The sequence below is a fragment of the Dendropsophus ebraccatus genome, chromosome 3 (genome assembly GCF_027789765.1).
Source record: "Dendropsophus ebraccatus isolate aDenEbr1 chromosome 3, aDenEbr1.pat, whole genome shotgun sequence".
In the NCBI taxonomy this organism is placed as follows: Eukaryota; Metazoa; Chordata; class Amphibia; order Anura; family Hylidae; genus Dendropsophus; species Dendropsophus ebraccatus.
The window spans coordinates 163577001-163589694 of record NC_091456.1 but is presented as its reverse complement, the minus strand read 5'-3'; the positions used below and the strand labels follow the sequence as shown (position 1 = coordinate 163589694).

The window sequence follows — 12694 nt, the reverse complement described above, 5'->3', positions numbered from 1 at the left end:
TAAAAAAAAAAAAGCTAAATAACTCAGTCAGATTAGTAGAACTCAGTGTTAAAAGAGTCCACACTAAAGCTGCACAAATGAATTGACTGTAACCACATCAACATTATCAGGCCACGTTCACACAATATATCTTTTTTATTAATCACGGCTATTGTTGCCAATCTTAAACAACGGCCATGATTAATACGAAAGATAGATTGCCTAGAAGTCAGAGGGAATCCTAGCCGGAGTGCATACACATGGGGTGGGATTTACGAACGGTACGCTAGAGGCATACGCCAGGGACAAGGTGCAGATTCTGCCCTTTTCCCTTGCGTACGCCTCCCGTGCGCCCCGCTCGCCCGATAGGCGGGCTGTCGGAGCTTGTGGGGGCATGATGAGGTGGGGAGGAGGCGTGGCCACCTCCTGCACTCCTTTTATCATGATTTACACCTGCTCGCAGGCGCAAATCATGACGCAAGTCTACATCTTCTGAAAGCAGGTGTAGATTTGGTACGCCAGGTGCAGATTAGGATGCCCGGCCGGATTCACTAAGAAGCGTACACCTCATAGTGAATCCTGCCGTGAAAAAGGCGACCGAGCTTAATAAAAGACTGGTGTCGTTGTACTCCAGTCTTCATAAATCCCCCTACAGTATACACTCCGGCCGGGATTCCAACCGGCCGCATGAAAAACTTATATGTTACTTTTGTGCAGCCACTATTCATTGAATAGCGGCGCACAACTCTGACAGTGCACACAACGTAGAGTGCATCTTCCGCTGCACTTTCCATTGTGTGCAATAGTGAATTGGGATGCGGGTGCACATGGATGCACCCGCATTCCAATTGAATAAAAATGGATTTTTTTCCCGGCAGGAGTGGATGGTATAAACTTCACTAACACCGGCCGTTCTGTGACACGGCCGGGTCACAGAACAGGAGGTGAACAGGGCATTAAATAAGTAATATATGGAGTAACATAATAAGAAATACAGCAATATGTGATTGGCTTCATTGACAGCTTCAGATTTATTTTCATTTACTGGACCAGATGATCCCTTTTAGAGATGTGCAAACACTCAGTATTTTCATCTCGATGGCTGGAGAAGATTGTTGCAGCTCTAAGTCATCCATAGGTTTTATGTTTTCCAGGCAAAGACATGGTCCTTAGAGAATCGCCAATACTGTCTGTATCAGGCACCGCTCAGAAGAAGTCAAGGGTTGCTCGCTCTTGAACTGCTTAATAGTAATAGCTTTTTAGTAATAGTAATCAGTAAAGAAAAAGAGTAGACAAGCTGCACTTACCATCTGATGGTTTCCAATTATTTTATTGTTCCAAGGAAATAATGAACCGACACGATTTGGATATAAAATGGGGAGACACCAAGCAGGTAATGGTAACAACTAACAACCTGTTTCACGCTGTTGGGCTTCAACTGACCACCTATATTCTTCATGTCATCACGTTATAAATACTTAGCAGGTCAAAGCACCATCAGTTACTTGCTTCGTTATTAATTATAATGTGATGACGTAAAGAATGTAAGTGGTCCGTTGAAGCGCAACAGCGTGAAACAGGCTGTTACCATTACCTGCCTATCGTCTCCCCATTTTATGTCCACTTTGTGTCCGTTCACTTTTGCTGTGGAACAATAAAAGAATTGGAAATCATTGGATGGTGAGTGTGGCTCTTCTACTCTTTTTCTTTATTGATGTGCTGTTTTCTAGGCAGCCCTAGGGCTGCATCCATCTTCTCCAATGCAAGCCACTAGGACTCAAATACCAAGTGTTCATGAAACCGGAACTTACTGTAAGTTCACTCCTCTCTAGTTCTTGTTAAAGAAGTCCCAATATGATGATCGTGAAGTCTATGATACCAACAACTGAGTCTCTTTACTCTGCCTACTATAGACCATACTATAGAACGTTACATTTTTTTTACCATTTTAGCTAAGAAATAAGAAAGTCAGAAATAAACTTCTTCACACTAAAATGAATAAACCACTCTGTGTTACCTATGTCAATGTAGCAGTCATCTCACCTTTCCAAACCATCACCATTGTCAGTCTGCTCCGTCTATTACAGGAAGCACTTCCTGGTGATGTTTCTTTATTGCTAAGTTACCGAAGCCGATATAGTACTATTTTTGGTTTCTTGTTATTTTTGTGGGTTAGAAGGTGACATACCACAATTGGTGATATTGCACATTTCAAAGAAATAGTCTTTCCTTGCACAATTGCAAAAGTTACAATAAATAAGTATTTTTACTGGTCTTAAAAAAGTCATAATGAATGTTTGTTTCCAAGAAAGATGTTCATGGAAGAACTGTGGGTGCTGTTTGGGGGCGACCTTCTCCGCCGGCGGTGCTGGCCGGGTTCTGGTGTGGTGTTTTTGGGTCTGGTCCTGTGGCATGGGGGTCGCAGGGCCGTCCCACGGCCCCCGTACCCTGACTGTGCGCGCCTGCGGGGTTGGTGACCACTGACTGGCACGGTGTGGACTTAGTGTAGGGACCCATGTGTATCAGATACCGGCACGAGGTACATGGGGCAGTATGGCTTGATCAATTCATACACAAAATTCTGATGTGTTTTTTATTTAGCCTAGCGGCACTAGTATCAGCCATAGGTGTGAGGTGCAGCACTCTTTTTCTTCCCTGAACCTTAAAATGAGTTAACATTGCAACCAGGTGGTGGGGAAAGCAAATTGTATGCTGGGCTGTATAGCTAGAGGTATAACCGGTAGGAAGAGGGAGATTGTGATCCTGCTGTATAGAGCTCTAGTGACTTCAAATCTGGAATACTATGTCCAGTTCTGGAGACCTCACCTACATAAAGATATTGATAAAATAGAACGGGTTCAGAGACGGGCTACAAAATGGTGGAGGGTGTGAGGCATAAACCATATCAGGAAAGACTTAAGTATTTAAATCTGTATAGTCTGGAGGAAAGAAGAGATGGGGGGAGCATGATCGAAACCTATATTTTAATAGACTAAATAAGGTTCAAGAGAGAAGAGTTTTTAATAAGAAACTGAACACGAGAATAAGGAGACACAGTCTGAGGTTAATTGTGGGAAATATCAAAAATGACACAAGAAAATATTGTGTCTCTGTTTGTTTCATCATTCCATCTTTTAAAATATAAATAGCGCATTTTCTATTATTTCACTTTTTATCATCTTAAAAATATTTTTTGCTGTTTTTAACTTTTAACATTAATTAATATGTTATGGTTTTTCATGAATTTAGATTTATCTGCCATAAAAAAGACTAAGAAAACACAATTATCGCACTCGTTTTGTTGTTTGACCTTGCAGCACTTTTCAAGATGTCCGAACCTTTTAATGTGGACGTGAAGAATGGTCTGTCCTTCAGTGGATCGGTGGAGGACATGTTCGGTTATACTGTTCAGCAATTTGAAAATGAAGAAGGGAAATGGTAACAGACATACAATATTATTAGCACTTACTGGAATTATAACCATCAGTTCTCACATACTGTATAGTCTTACTTCCTGAACATGCAGAACATCTTTTTTTGTTTGTTTCTTATTCTTTTTAGTGTTCATCTAGTTACACAATAAAACCTATGCTTTATGATAATGTCCCACCTTTCCTAATAAAAAACTATGTCTTAAGCTAATTCCACAAGGAAGGGGAAGATCTAAATACACAACAATATGCCAAAAATAATAAAACAAAATCCTGTGCTCAACTTGTCTTCAAAGTAGCAGCTTCAGAGGATCAGAATTCTCCCCAAAACATACACTACGATGCGTAATATCTAACCTTTCTGTCCTGTATTCTAAACTCCTAAATACATAGTGGGAGGGAGTCAGAGCCTATGGATGTATGTATTTTTTCCCAGCAGCCCCAGGGCTGCATCCTTCTTCACCAGCCGCCAAGAGTTAAAAGCCGAGCGTTCTGCATTTTGCGAAACTGTAAGTTCACTCATCTCTCCTAGAACCCTAATATGACCTTTTAACTTGTAATTTATATTAGATATAGATAGATAGTACATGGAGATCTTGTAGCACTCCGATAATTTGTGAATCAGATGGTGTTTATTGTTCAATAGTTAAGCATACAAGCAACGTTTCGACGTTTTTTCAAGCAAAAAGACGTCAATTGAGACGTCGAAACGTCGCTTGTATGCTTAACTATTGAACAATAAACACTGTCTGATTCACAGATTATCGGAGTGCTACAAGATCTCTGTGTACTATTTGACTGGAGAACAAATCAGAATCTCCTAGCAGTGCTGCTCTCTTGTGGACTAGATAGATACAGGGGCAAATTAACTTAACCATGGGCCCCGGGCCGTTCACCAAGCTTGCCCTCCCCCCCAACCCACTGTAACTATGGAGGCACTAGCTTTAGTCTTTTTCTTCCATAATGCAGCCTGTAAAGGACCTGTGGTGACATCATTGTCACATGATAAGGTCCTTCAGTATGTTCTGTAAAGTTACTACATTGTCTCCTGGCTGCAGTCTTGCCCTGATTTCTGCAAAATTGCGGTAAAAAGCAGCGTTTTTTATGCAAATCATAGAAAAACTGTAGGTTGGAGATAATACACCACTGAAAGTATAAGTCTTTTGGGGGGGCCATGGGCCACCCAGGAGCTCAGGGCTACCGGCAGAAGCTGACCTATTATTATCGGCTACTGGAAAGATAGATAGATAGATAGATAGATAGATAGATAGATAGATAGATAGATAGATATTCTGGTAAAACTCTATAAATATCATCTATATAAATTGTTTTATAATGTGTTTCTCTTTATTAAGGGTACTTATTGGCTCCCCACTGGAGGGCCAACCAACACGAAGAACGGGAGATGTATATAAGTGTGCAGCGAATGGGAAGTCAAAGTGCACAAAGGTTAACTTACCAAGTAAGTGAACATTTACAAGTAATAATTCTGCCCCATGGAAATTAAAGGGGTAGTGCGGCGCTCAGAAATTATTCACAGAATAACACACATTACAAATTTATACAACTTTGTAATGTATGTTATGTCTGTAAATCGCCCCTTTCCCCGTGTCCCCCCACCCCCACCCATGTACCCGGAAGTGTATGGTGCATTATACATTACCTGATCCGTGTCGAGGGCCGTCCGCCATCTTGTGCCAAACGTCATCTTCGGACGGACGGCCAAGTTGCTGCCGCCCGTCCCCCCTCCGCCACGCCACGTTATGCTCAGCCAATCGTGGCTGATGACGCGGCCGAGTCATCAGCTGCTCAGCCGTGATTGGCTGAGCACAGTTATGCTCAGCCAATCGCAGCTGAGCATCGGATGACGCTGCAGAGGGCGGACGGCATTCGGAACAGTCGGAGCTGTTCGCCGTCCGCCCGAAGAAGACGTCGCTGAATGAAGATAGAAGACTGGTGTCGGCACGTGACAGGTATGTATAGCGCACCACACTTCCGGGTACACGGGTGGGGGTGGTGGGACACGGGGAAGGGGGCCATTCACAGACATAACATACATTACAAAGTTGTATAACTTTGTAATGTGTGTTATTCTGTGAATAATTTCTGAGCGCCGCACTACCCCTTTAAATAATCTTTATTTCAGTTTTTATTAATTTATCAAAGAGCATTTCTACCTGGAACAAACATCTTTGATAAAAATAAGACTTTGAGTTGTCCTCTTCTGTTGTCCTGTTCTGTTCTGTAATTTTATGTTTGTTTTATATTACTGTTTATGTGTTTATATCAGTGTTTATTAATTTTTTATAGAATCTACAACCATTGCAAATGTAACAGAAGTGAAAGAAAACATGACTATGGGATCTACTTTGGTCACCAATCCTAAAGGTGGTTTTATGGTAAGGAAATGTTGACAGACAACTATCTACTGCTATTGCCAAGTTGAAAGGTCATATTGCCCATTGCTATGATACATGTCTTTTATATTACCATATATACGATATATATGTATTTACGATATCATATAATCATGTGTACAGCCCCTTTAAATAGTAAGTATCATTTAATAAAACTGTTTGCATCGGTCAGGGTACGGGTGCTGAGATCCCCGATGATCCCTAGAACGAAGGGGCATACGCACTCAGCAGGGTCCCTTCTTCTCTGCTATAAGCATGTAATATGAGCAATCTGCGTTATAATGGGAGCCTATGGAACCTCTAGTAGATTGCCAGAAGTTCCATAGGCTGCTATTATAATTCCATAGACTGCTTGTATTAGCCATTACATAAGAGATGAAGAGACAGAATGTGTGCTGCAGAGCGCGTCTGCCCCTTCGTTCTAGCGATCTACGGGGTTTCAGAGCACTCAGACCCTGACCAATACAAACCTCTGACATTTTACTATGACATATCCAAAGTTTTTTTAAATTGATAGTTACACTTTAAGTGCCATTATGTTCTCTTGATCACTGCAGTGTCTACTTCAAAAACTACAATGTGACATGTCAGCCCTGCTCAGCCAGTCAGCAGCCATAGTGGGGTCCCGCCACAGCTGCTGACTGGTTGAGTGGGGTTAAAATGTCACGACCCCGGTCCCCGCTCACAACAAGAATCGACCGGAACCAGATCAGGGGACAGCGGACCCCTACATTGGAGCCAGGGAGGTCGGTGCATGTTGTTATGTTTAGTCACCTTCTCCCTGGCTCTTTTGAAAAAAATGTCCGACACCGGATGTCTTTAATTCTCTTAACTTGTAAGACGTTGGGAAGACAGTCGTGCCTTTGATTAAGAACGTATTTTGTTCCGGGGACATGCTTGTAATCCAAATAACTCTTAAACCAAAGCAAATTCTCCCATAAGAAATCATTGAAATGCAGACAAATGGTTCCACACCTTAAAAATAATGATTTTTTAATTCTGAATAACATGTAGAACTAATGAAACAAACATTTAGAAACAGCAGAATATGTCATATTATAAGTTACTGTACAGTATAGCAATCAGCATGTGGAGTATAATTTATAGTAAGTGCATAAGAATGAAAAAAAAAAAGCAGCAGCAGTTTGTAGATAGAGGCAGGCACATTATAGCAGCAGTGTGTATAGCTGAGTGTGAGTGCAGGCACATTATTGCAGCAGTGTGTGTATAGCTGAGTGTGAGTGCAGGCACATTATAGAAGCAGTGTGTATAGCTGAGTGTGAGTGCAGGCACATTATAGCAGCAGTGTGTATAGCTGAGTGTAAGTGCAGACAGATTATAGCAGCAGTGTGTATAGCTGAGTGTAAGTGCAGGTACATTATAGCAGCAGTGTGTATAAGTGAGTGTGAGTGCAGGCACATTATAGCAAGAATGGAAAGGATGGGAAACACAAGGGCTGACAAAGAATACAGGGAGCATGAAGGAATGACCAGGGCATATGTGGGCACATAAATGCAGCACTCACTGTCCTGGGAGAAAAAGAGTTACAGCTATGGAGAGATTACCTCCACAGTCCTGTACCCTGATGCAAGACCCAGCCTGAAGTGGATCAGCCATGATTTGGAAGGTGAGGGAGACTTCCTGGGTCAGAGTACAGTGCTGTAGACCACCCTGCGCAGGCCATGCCCCCCCACAGCTGACCAAGTACAGGAGCTCTTAAACCAAAGCAATGCTCTTAAACCAAGTTACAATTTTGAAAAGCTGTGAGCTCTCCTTGCAAAACGCTCTCAAACCAAGTTACTCTTAAACCAAGGTACCACTGTACTATATTTATGAAGTGATTTGTCTTATACTCCCACAGGCTTGCGGCCCTCTTTATGCATACCGGTGTGGAAGCTTGCACTACACAACTGGAATTTGTTCAAATGTCAGTTCTACATTCCAAGTTCTAAACTCAATTGCTCCAGGAGTGCAAGGTAGATAGGAGTTGTCATATTATTGAATATTATAATCTATAACATTATAGTCTGTATAATAAACCACGAGTGGTATCTTTCCAGAATGTATCACTCAACTGGACCTGGTGATTGTTCTTGATGGATCTAACAGTGTATATCCTTGGGTCAGCGTGACTGAATTTTTGCAGAAATTATTTAAAAAAATGACGATACATCCAACTCAAACACAGGTAATAAAATGCTATATGTTTACCTGCTTTAAACAAGGTGACCTAAAGAGACTCTGTCAGTAGGTTTATGCTGCCGTATTTAAGAGTAGCATACACTAGTGACAGAGAAGATGAACAGAATGATGTGTCACTTACATTGTTCTGTGCAGCTGTGCAGATATCTTCCTGGATAACATGGACAGTAAGTATTCCTTTCAATTTTGTGCCTGTACTCAGTAATCCTGAATATTCATGAGCTTAAGCAAACTCCGCCCACTAGCTGCTGATTGACATTTATCTATCCATGCTGTGTATAGGCTGTCAACTGTCAGTCTGAAGCTAGAGGGTGGGGGGAGCTGAGTGGCAAGAATCCCATTCTCCTGCATATTAGGAGAACAGCTGAAGAGAATCATGTAATTAATACACCGATCTATTCTGCATTTCTATCACTAGTTAATGCTGCTTTCATTTACAGCAGCATAGACCTAGGGAAAGATTCCCTTTAAAGGGGTTCTCCAGCCCGGGGGTATTTTTCAGCTATGGCCGGGGATGGGGTGGTTATGGACAGCAAAGGTCACTTACCTACCCCATTCCAGCGCCGGGTCCTGGATCGTGCCACCCGGTACACCCATCCCACAGACACTTCCTGGTGTGAGCTGCCGCATGAGACGTGACGTCTCAAGGCAGCTCAGCCATTCAGCGGCCGTAGCAAAGTCCCGCCTCGGCCGCTGAATTGCTGAACTGCCTTGAGACGTCACGTCTCATGCGGCAGCTCACACAAGGAAGCAGCCGCGGGACGGGTGTACTGGGCGGCGCAATCCGGGAACTGGTGCTGGAATGGGGTAGGTAAGTAACCTATGCCCTCCATAACCACCCCATCCCCGGCCATATCTGAAAAATACCCCTGGGCCAGAGTACCCCTTTAAGATTATTAGTCCTTTCAGAAACATATGGTCCTCACATTTGGAAATTCTCCTCTATTCCCTTATCAGTGTGTTTAATGACTTTTCCCCACCACCCAATTAGTGACCAGATCATAGGCATATTCAGTAATTACCACAAGGGTTAAACTAGCCGTTACTGTCTCCACCTTCTAAATTATGGCTTTGTTATTATTGTAGGTTTCCATAGTTCAGTATGGAGAAAATGTAACTCATGAGTTTAACTTAAATACACATTCCTCTACTGAAAGTGTATTACGAGCAGCAAGCAAGATAAAGCAAAGAGGAGGCTCTCGGACACTGACAGCCCTTGGCATTGATACTGCAAGGTATAGTATGTGTATAAGAAGTAAAATATTTATTTTCATTTAAAAAAAATTTTTACTTCAAAAATGTATTAGTCAATTTACATAATAAAGAAGACACAGTAAGCCAACATTTCCTGTTGCCTGTAATAAACTTTTGAGATTTGCAGTATAGGTTGGCATAGAGTAAGCAGAGCAATTTCATTATCAATAGAGGATGAAACAGTTAACAGCAGCTGTGCTAGTGAAAGGAAGAAAGTAACACGGTCTCAAGTGGGGGTAAAACACCACTTCTTTTATCATTTACAATTTTTTTTTTCCCTGTAATTAAAGGGGAAGTACAGAGAAAAAAAAATGTTGTCATGTCAACTGATGTCAGAAATCTATACAGATATTAAAAAATCTCAAGCCTCACAGTACTTATCAGCTGCTGTATGTCCGGCAGGAAGTAGTGTTCTACCGTCTGACACAGTGCTCTCTGCTGCCACCTCTGTCCCTTACAGGAGCTGTTTAGAGCAGGAAATGTTTTTATAAGGATCTACTATTGCTCTGGATCATTCTGGACAGAAAAGGCAGAAGAGAACTCTGTATCAGACTGGAAAGAATAGACCACTTCCTGCAGGACATCCAGCAGCTGATAAGTACTGGAGATAACTAGTAATAATTTACAAATCTGTATAACTTTCGGATAACAGTTGATTGAAAGACATTAAAAAATAAAAATAAAATAAAAAAAACTATAAAAACCCACTGTGTAACTTTATTTATACAGTTTTTTTTAATAGAATACTTCCTAAAGCTGTCTATGATGTAATATCTAAATCATAGGATTAACTAATGCATATAATGTGTGAAATATTGTCATTCAACCCTCTCCATGGGACTCATCAGCTGCCAGAAACTCAGAAACTCTAAACTTTTTTGAGTATATTTCCCTATTTAACATTGTGTGTTGTTAGCGAGACGGTATAATGGAAATCTCATATGCAGGATCCTTTAACTGTACCTAATATATATCCCAATATGGAAAGGTTACATAGCTAGGAGCCTCCATTGAGTTATGATTCTTGGTATATGTCCTGTCACCATGGAATGCTAAGACTTCTAAATGGAATTATCTTTAGATTTTAAGGATGAGGCATACCAGACGGGAGCATGACATATTTAGATTATTAAACAATATATAGTATATCCAGTATTTCCCTTCTACAGACACACACTACTGGAAAATTCTGATGCTGGGCCTCTCAAACAAATTGAAGGATTAAATATCTGATGACATTACGCCCTCTTCTTACAGAGATTACTGTTATGACTGCACCTGTTGGACCTTGGCGCAGTCCTTGGTTCATAAGATATGACCCAGACCGCACTTTGGCCATGAATTTCCTCTTGTTATGTTTGCATTCTAAGCTCAGTCTTGACACTGTCTAATTGTTTTCTCTACCACACCTGTCTTTTCTGCTGAGTTCTCTCGGGCTACTTCACGATTAACTTTGTTTTGCTTTAGTAATTGACAGCTCTCCATTCACTCTTGCTGTTTCTGTTCCATCTGTGGTCAAATTGCCTTCTGGACCAGGTCTCCTATTTAAAGTGAACTAATCACTCCATATTTCCGGGAAATGCTACTAGCAGTGCCTGGAAGACGTGCCCAACCATGTGTTCTGTACCTTCTGCAGAAACGTTGCTGCTGAAAATAAGGGTCCTATTACACAGAGCGATTTTTAACGATTAAAGGGGTACTCCGCCCGGGGGGCTTTTTTTCGATCTGGCCGGGGAGGAGGTGGCTGAGGGCAGATCGGAGCGCCGCGATACGGGACCCGCTGCTGGAATCGGGGAGGTGAGTGTACGTCACTGCCCTCAGCCACCTCCTCCCCGGCCAGATTAAAAAAAAAGCCCCCCCCACACCGGAGTACCCCTTTAACGACTAACGATAAACGATCACAAACGAGATTGTTTTTAATTAACCTGAAATCGTTCACTATATTACACAGAGCGATGGTCGTTAGTTAGGATCATTATTGCGATCATAACTATGGTAGTTTACTCCATCTGATCCCAGCAAAACAATGAACAATGTGCAATTACACTGAACGATTAGTGCACAAATGCGGAACTTGTGGAATTACAGCGAACGATTAGCGAACAATTAACAATGATTTTAGGTTCAGCTCTAAATCAACAATTAAACACACGCAAAGATTTTTCGATCGTTGCCTGCCATTACACAGAACAATCATCGTTTAAATTCGAACAATATAACGATTTTTCGCACAATAACCGTCCTGTAATAGGGCCCTAAGTCTTTTATTCTCGTGTGCAAGACAGGCACGGAAGCGGAAACTAGTCATCTGGGCCGTGACTAGTTGCCACTGTCTGCCTGTTAGCGTGCTCTGCAGGGGTGATTGACATGAAAAGATGCTAGTAGTATTACTAGAAATCTGAATCATTGGCTTGCTTTAATGTGTACCTGTCGTAATTCAAAACTTTTGACATGTCAGAAGTTTTGATCAGTCTGGGTCTGAGTGTTCACATCCTTACTGACCGGGTGATAGAGCAGGGAGATGATGTGCTGCAGTGCATCCACTCTCCTCTCTTATTTAAAAATAGTCAGACCTATAATGGGCTCCTATGGAGTCCAACTCTCGTGGGGAGAGGCCGCACTCCAGCTGCGGTCCTCTTCCCGCTCTATCTCCCGAACGAGTGCTCAGACCCGGACATGTCAGAAGTTTTGTATAACAACAGGTGCACTTTAAGGTCTCAGTGTATGCCTATATCTTGCTGGCTATTAGGCTGGTTCCCCCCAGCAAGCTCAGCTCCTGCGATTTTACCTGTGTGTTTCCTTTGGCTCATCTGACCTCTGCTCCAATGCTCTGACTATCCTGGTTATCTTCCTGAGCTGACCGGTTTTGGCTTGTGACTCCACTTCTCTTTGGATCACGTTTTTATATGTTTTTGTATTGTGATCTCGGCCTATTTGACCATCCCTACTTGTTTGTCTGTTTTGTGTTCTGTGTTTTCACATACCTTAAGTCAGGGATAGTCAGCCAGATGTCTGTAGCTATCCAGGGATGATTGGCAAGTAGGCAGGGACTGGCAGGGACAAGTGTAGGCTTCACTATCTGTGTTTTTTCCTGTCCCTTTCATGGCTAAGTGTGCCACTATTGATAATAACAATTACAATAACAATCTTCTTTTTACTATGTTGTTACATTGTAAGGTGAAATTTTTTTATTAAAGACCAGTTTTGATCAGAAATGGTCTGGGATTTCAGACCCCATCTATCATTTGAATGAGTGGTAGGTTGCATGTCTCACTCCCTGGCTCATAGAGTTCTCCATTCAGTTACAAGAGATTAGCTCCATTATGTCTATGAGCCCTATCTCCTGCAACTGAATGGATCAGGACCTCTGTGTTCTGTTGATACTGAATCAATATGTGGTTACTACACCTG

At 42.0% G+C, this 12694-nt stretch overlaps 1 protein-coding gene across 1 annotated transcript in view; it reads left to right on the top strand.

Annotated features, from left to right (window-relative positions):
• The window catches only part of ITGA1 (integrin subunit alpha 1), an 85346-nt gene that overhangs the window by 33404 nt on the left and 39248 nt on the right, over positions 1–12694 (top strand). The window contains exons 2-7 of the mRNA XM_069963048.1: positions 3297–3417; positions 4766–4872; positions 5721–5809; positions 7689–7803; positions 7888–8015; positions 9116–9264. Coding sequence (XP_069819149.1) covers positions 3297–3417; positions 4766–4872; positions 5721–5809; positions 7689–7803; positions 7888–8015; positions 9116–9264 — 709 coding nt within the window. The remainder of the gene's footprint in view (positions 1–3296; positions 3418–4765; positions 4873–5720; positions 5810–7688; positions 7804–7887; positions 8016–9115; positions 9265–12694) is intronic.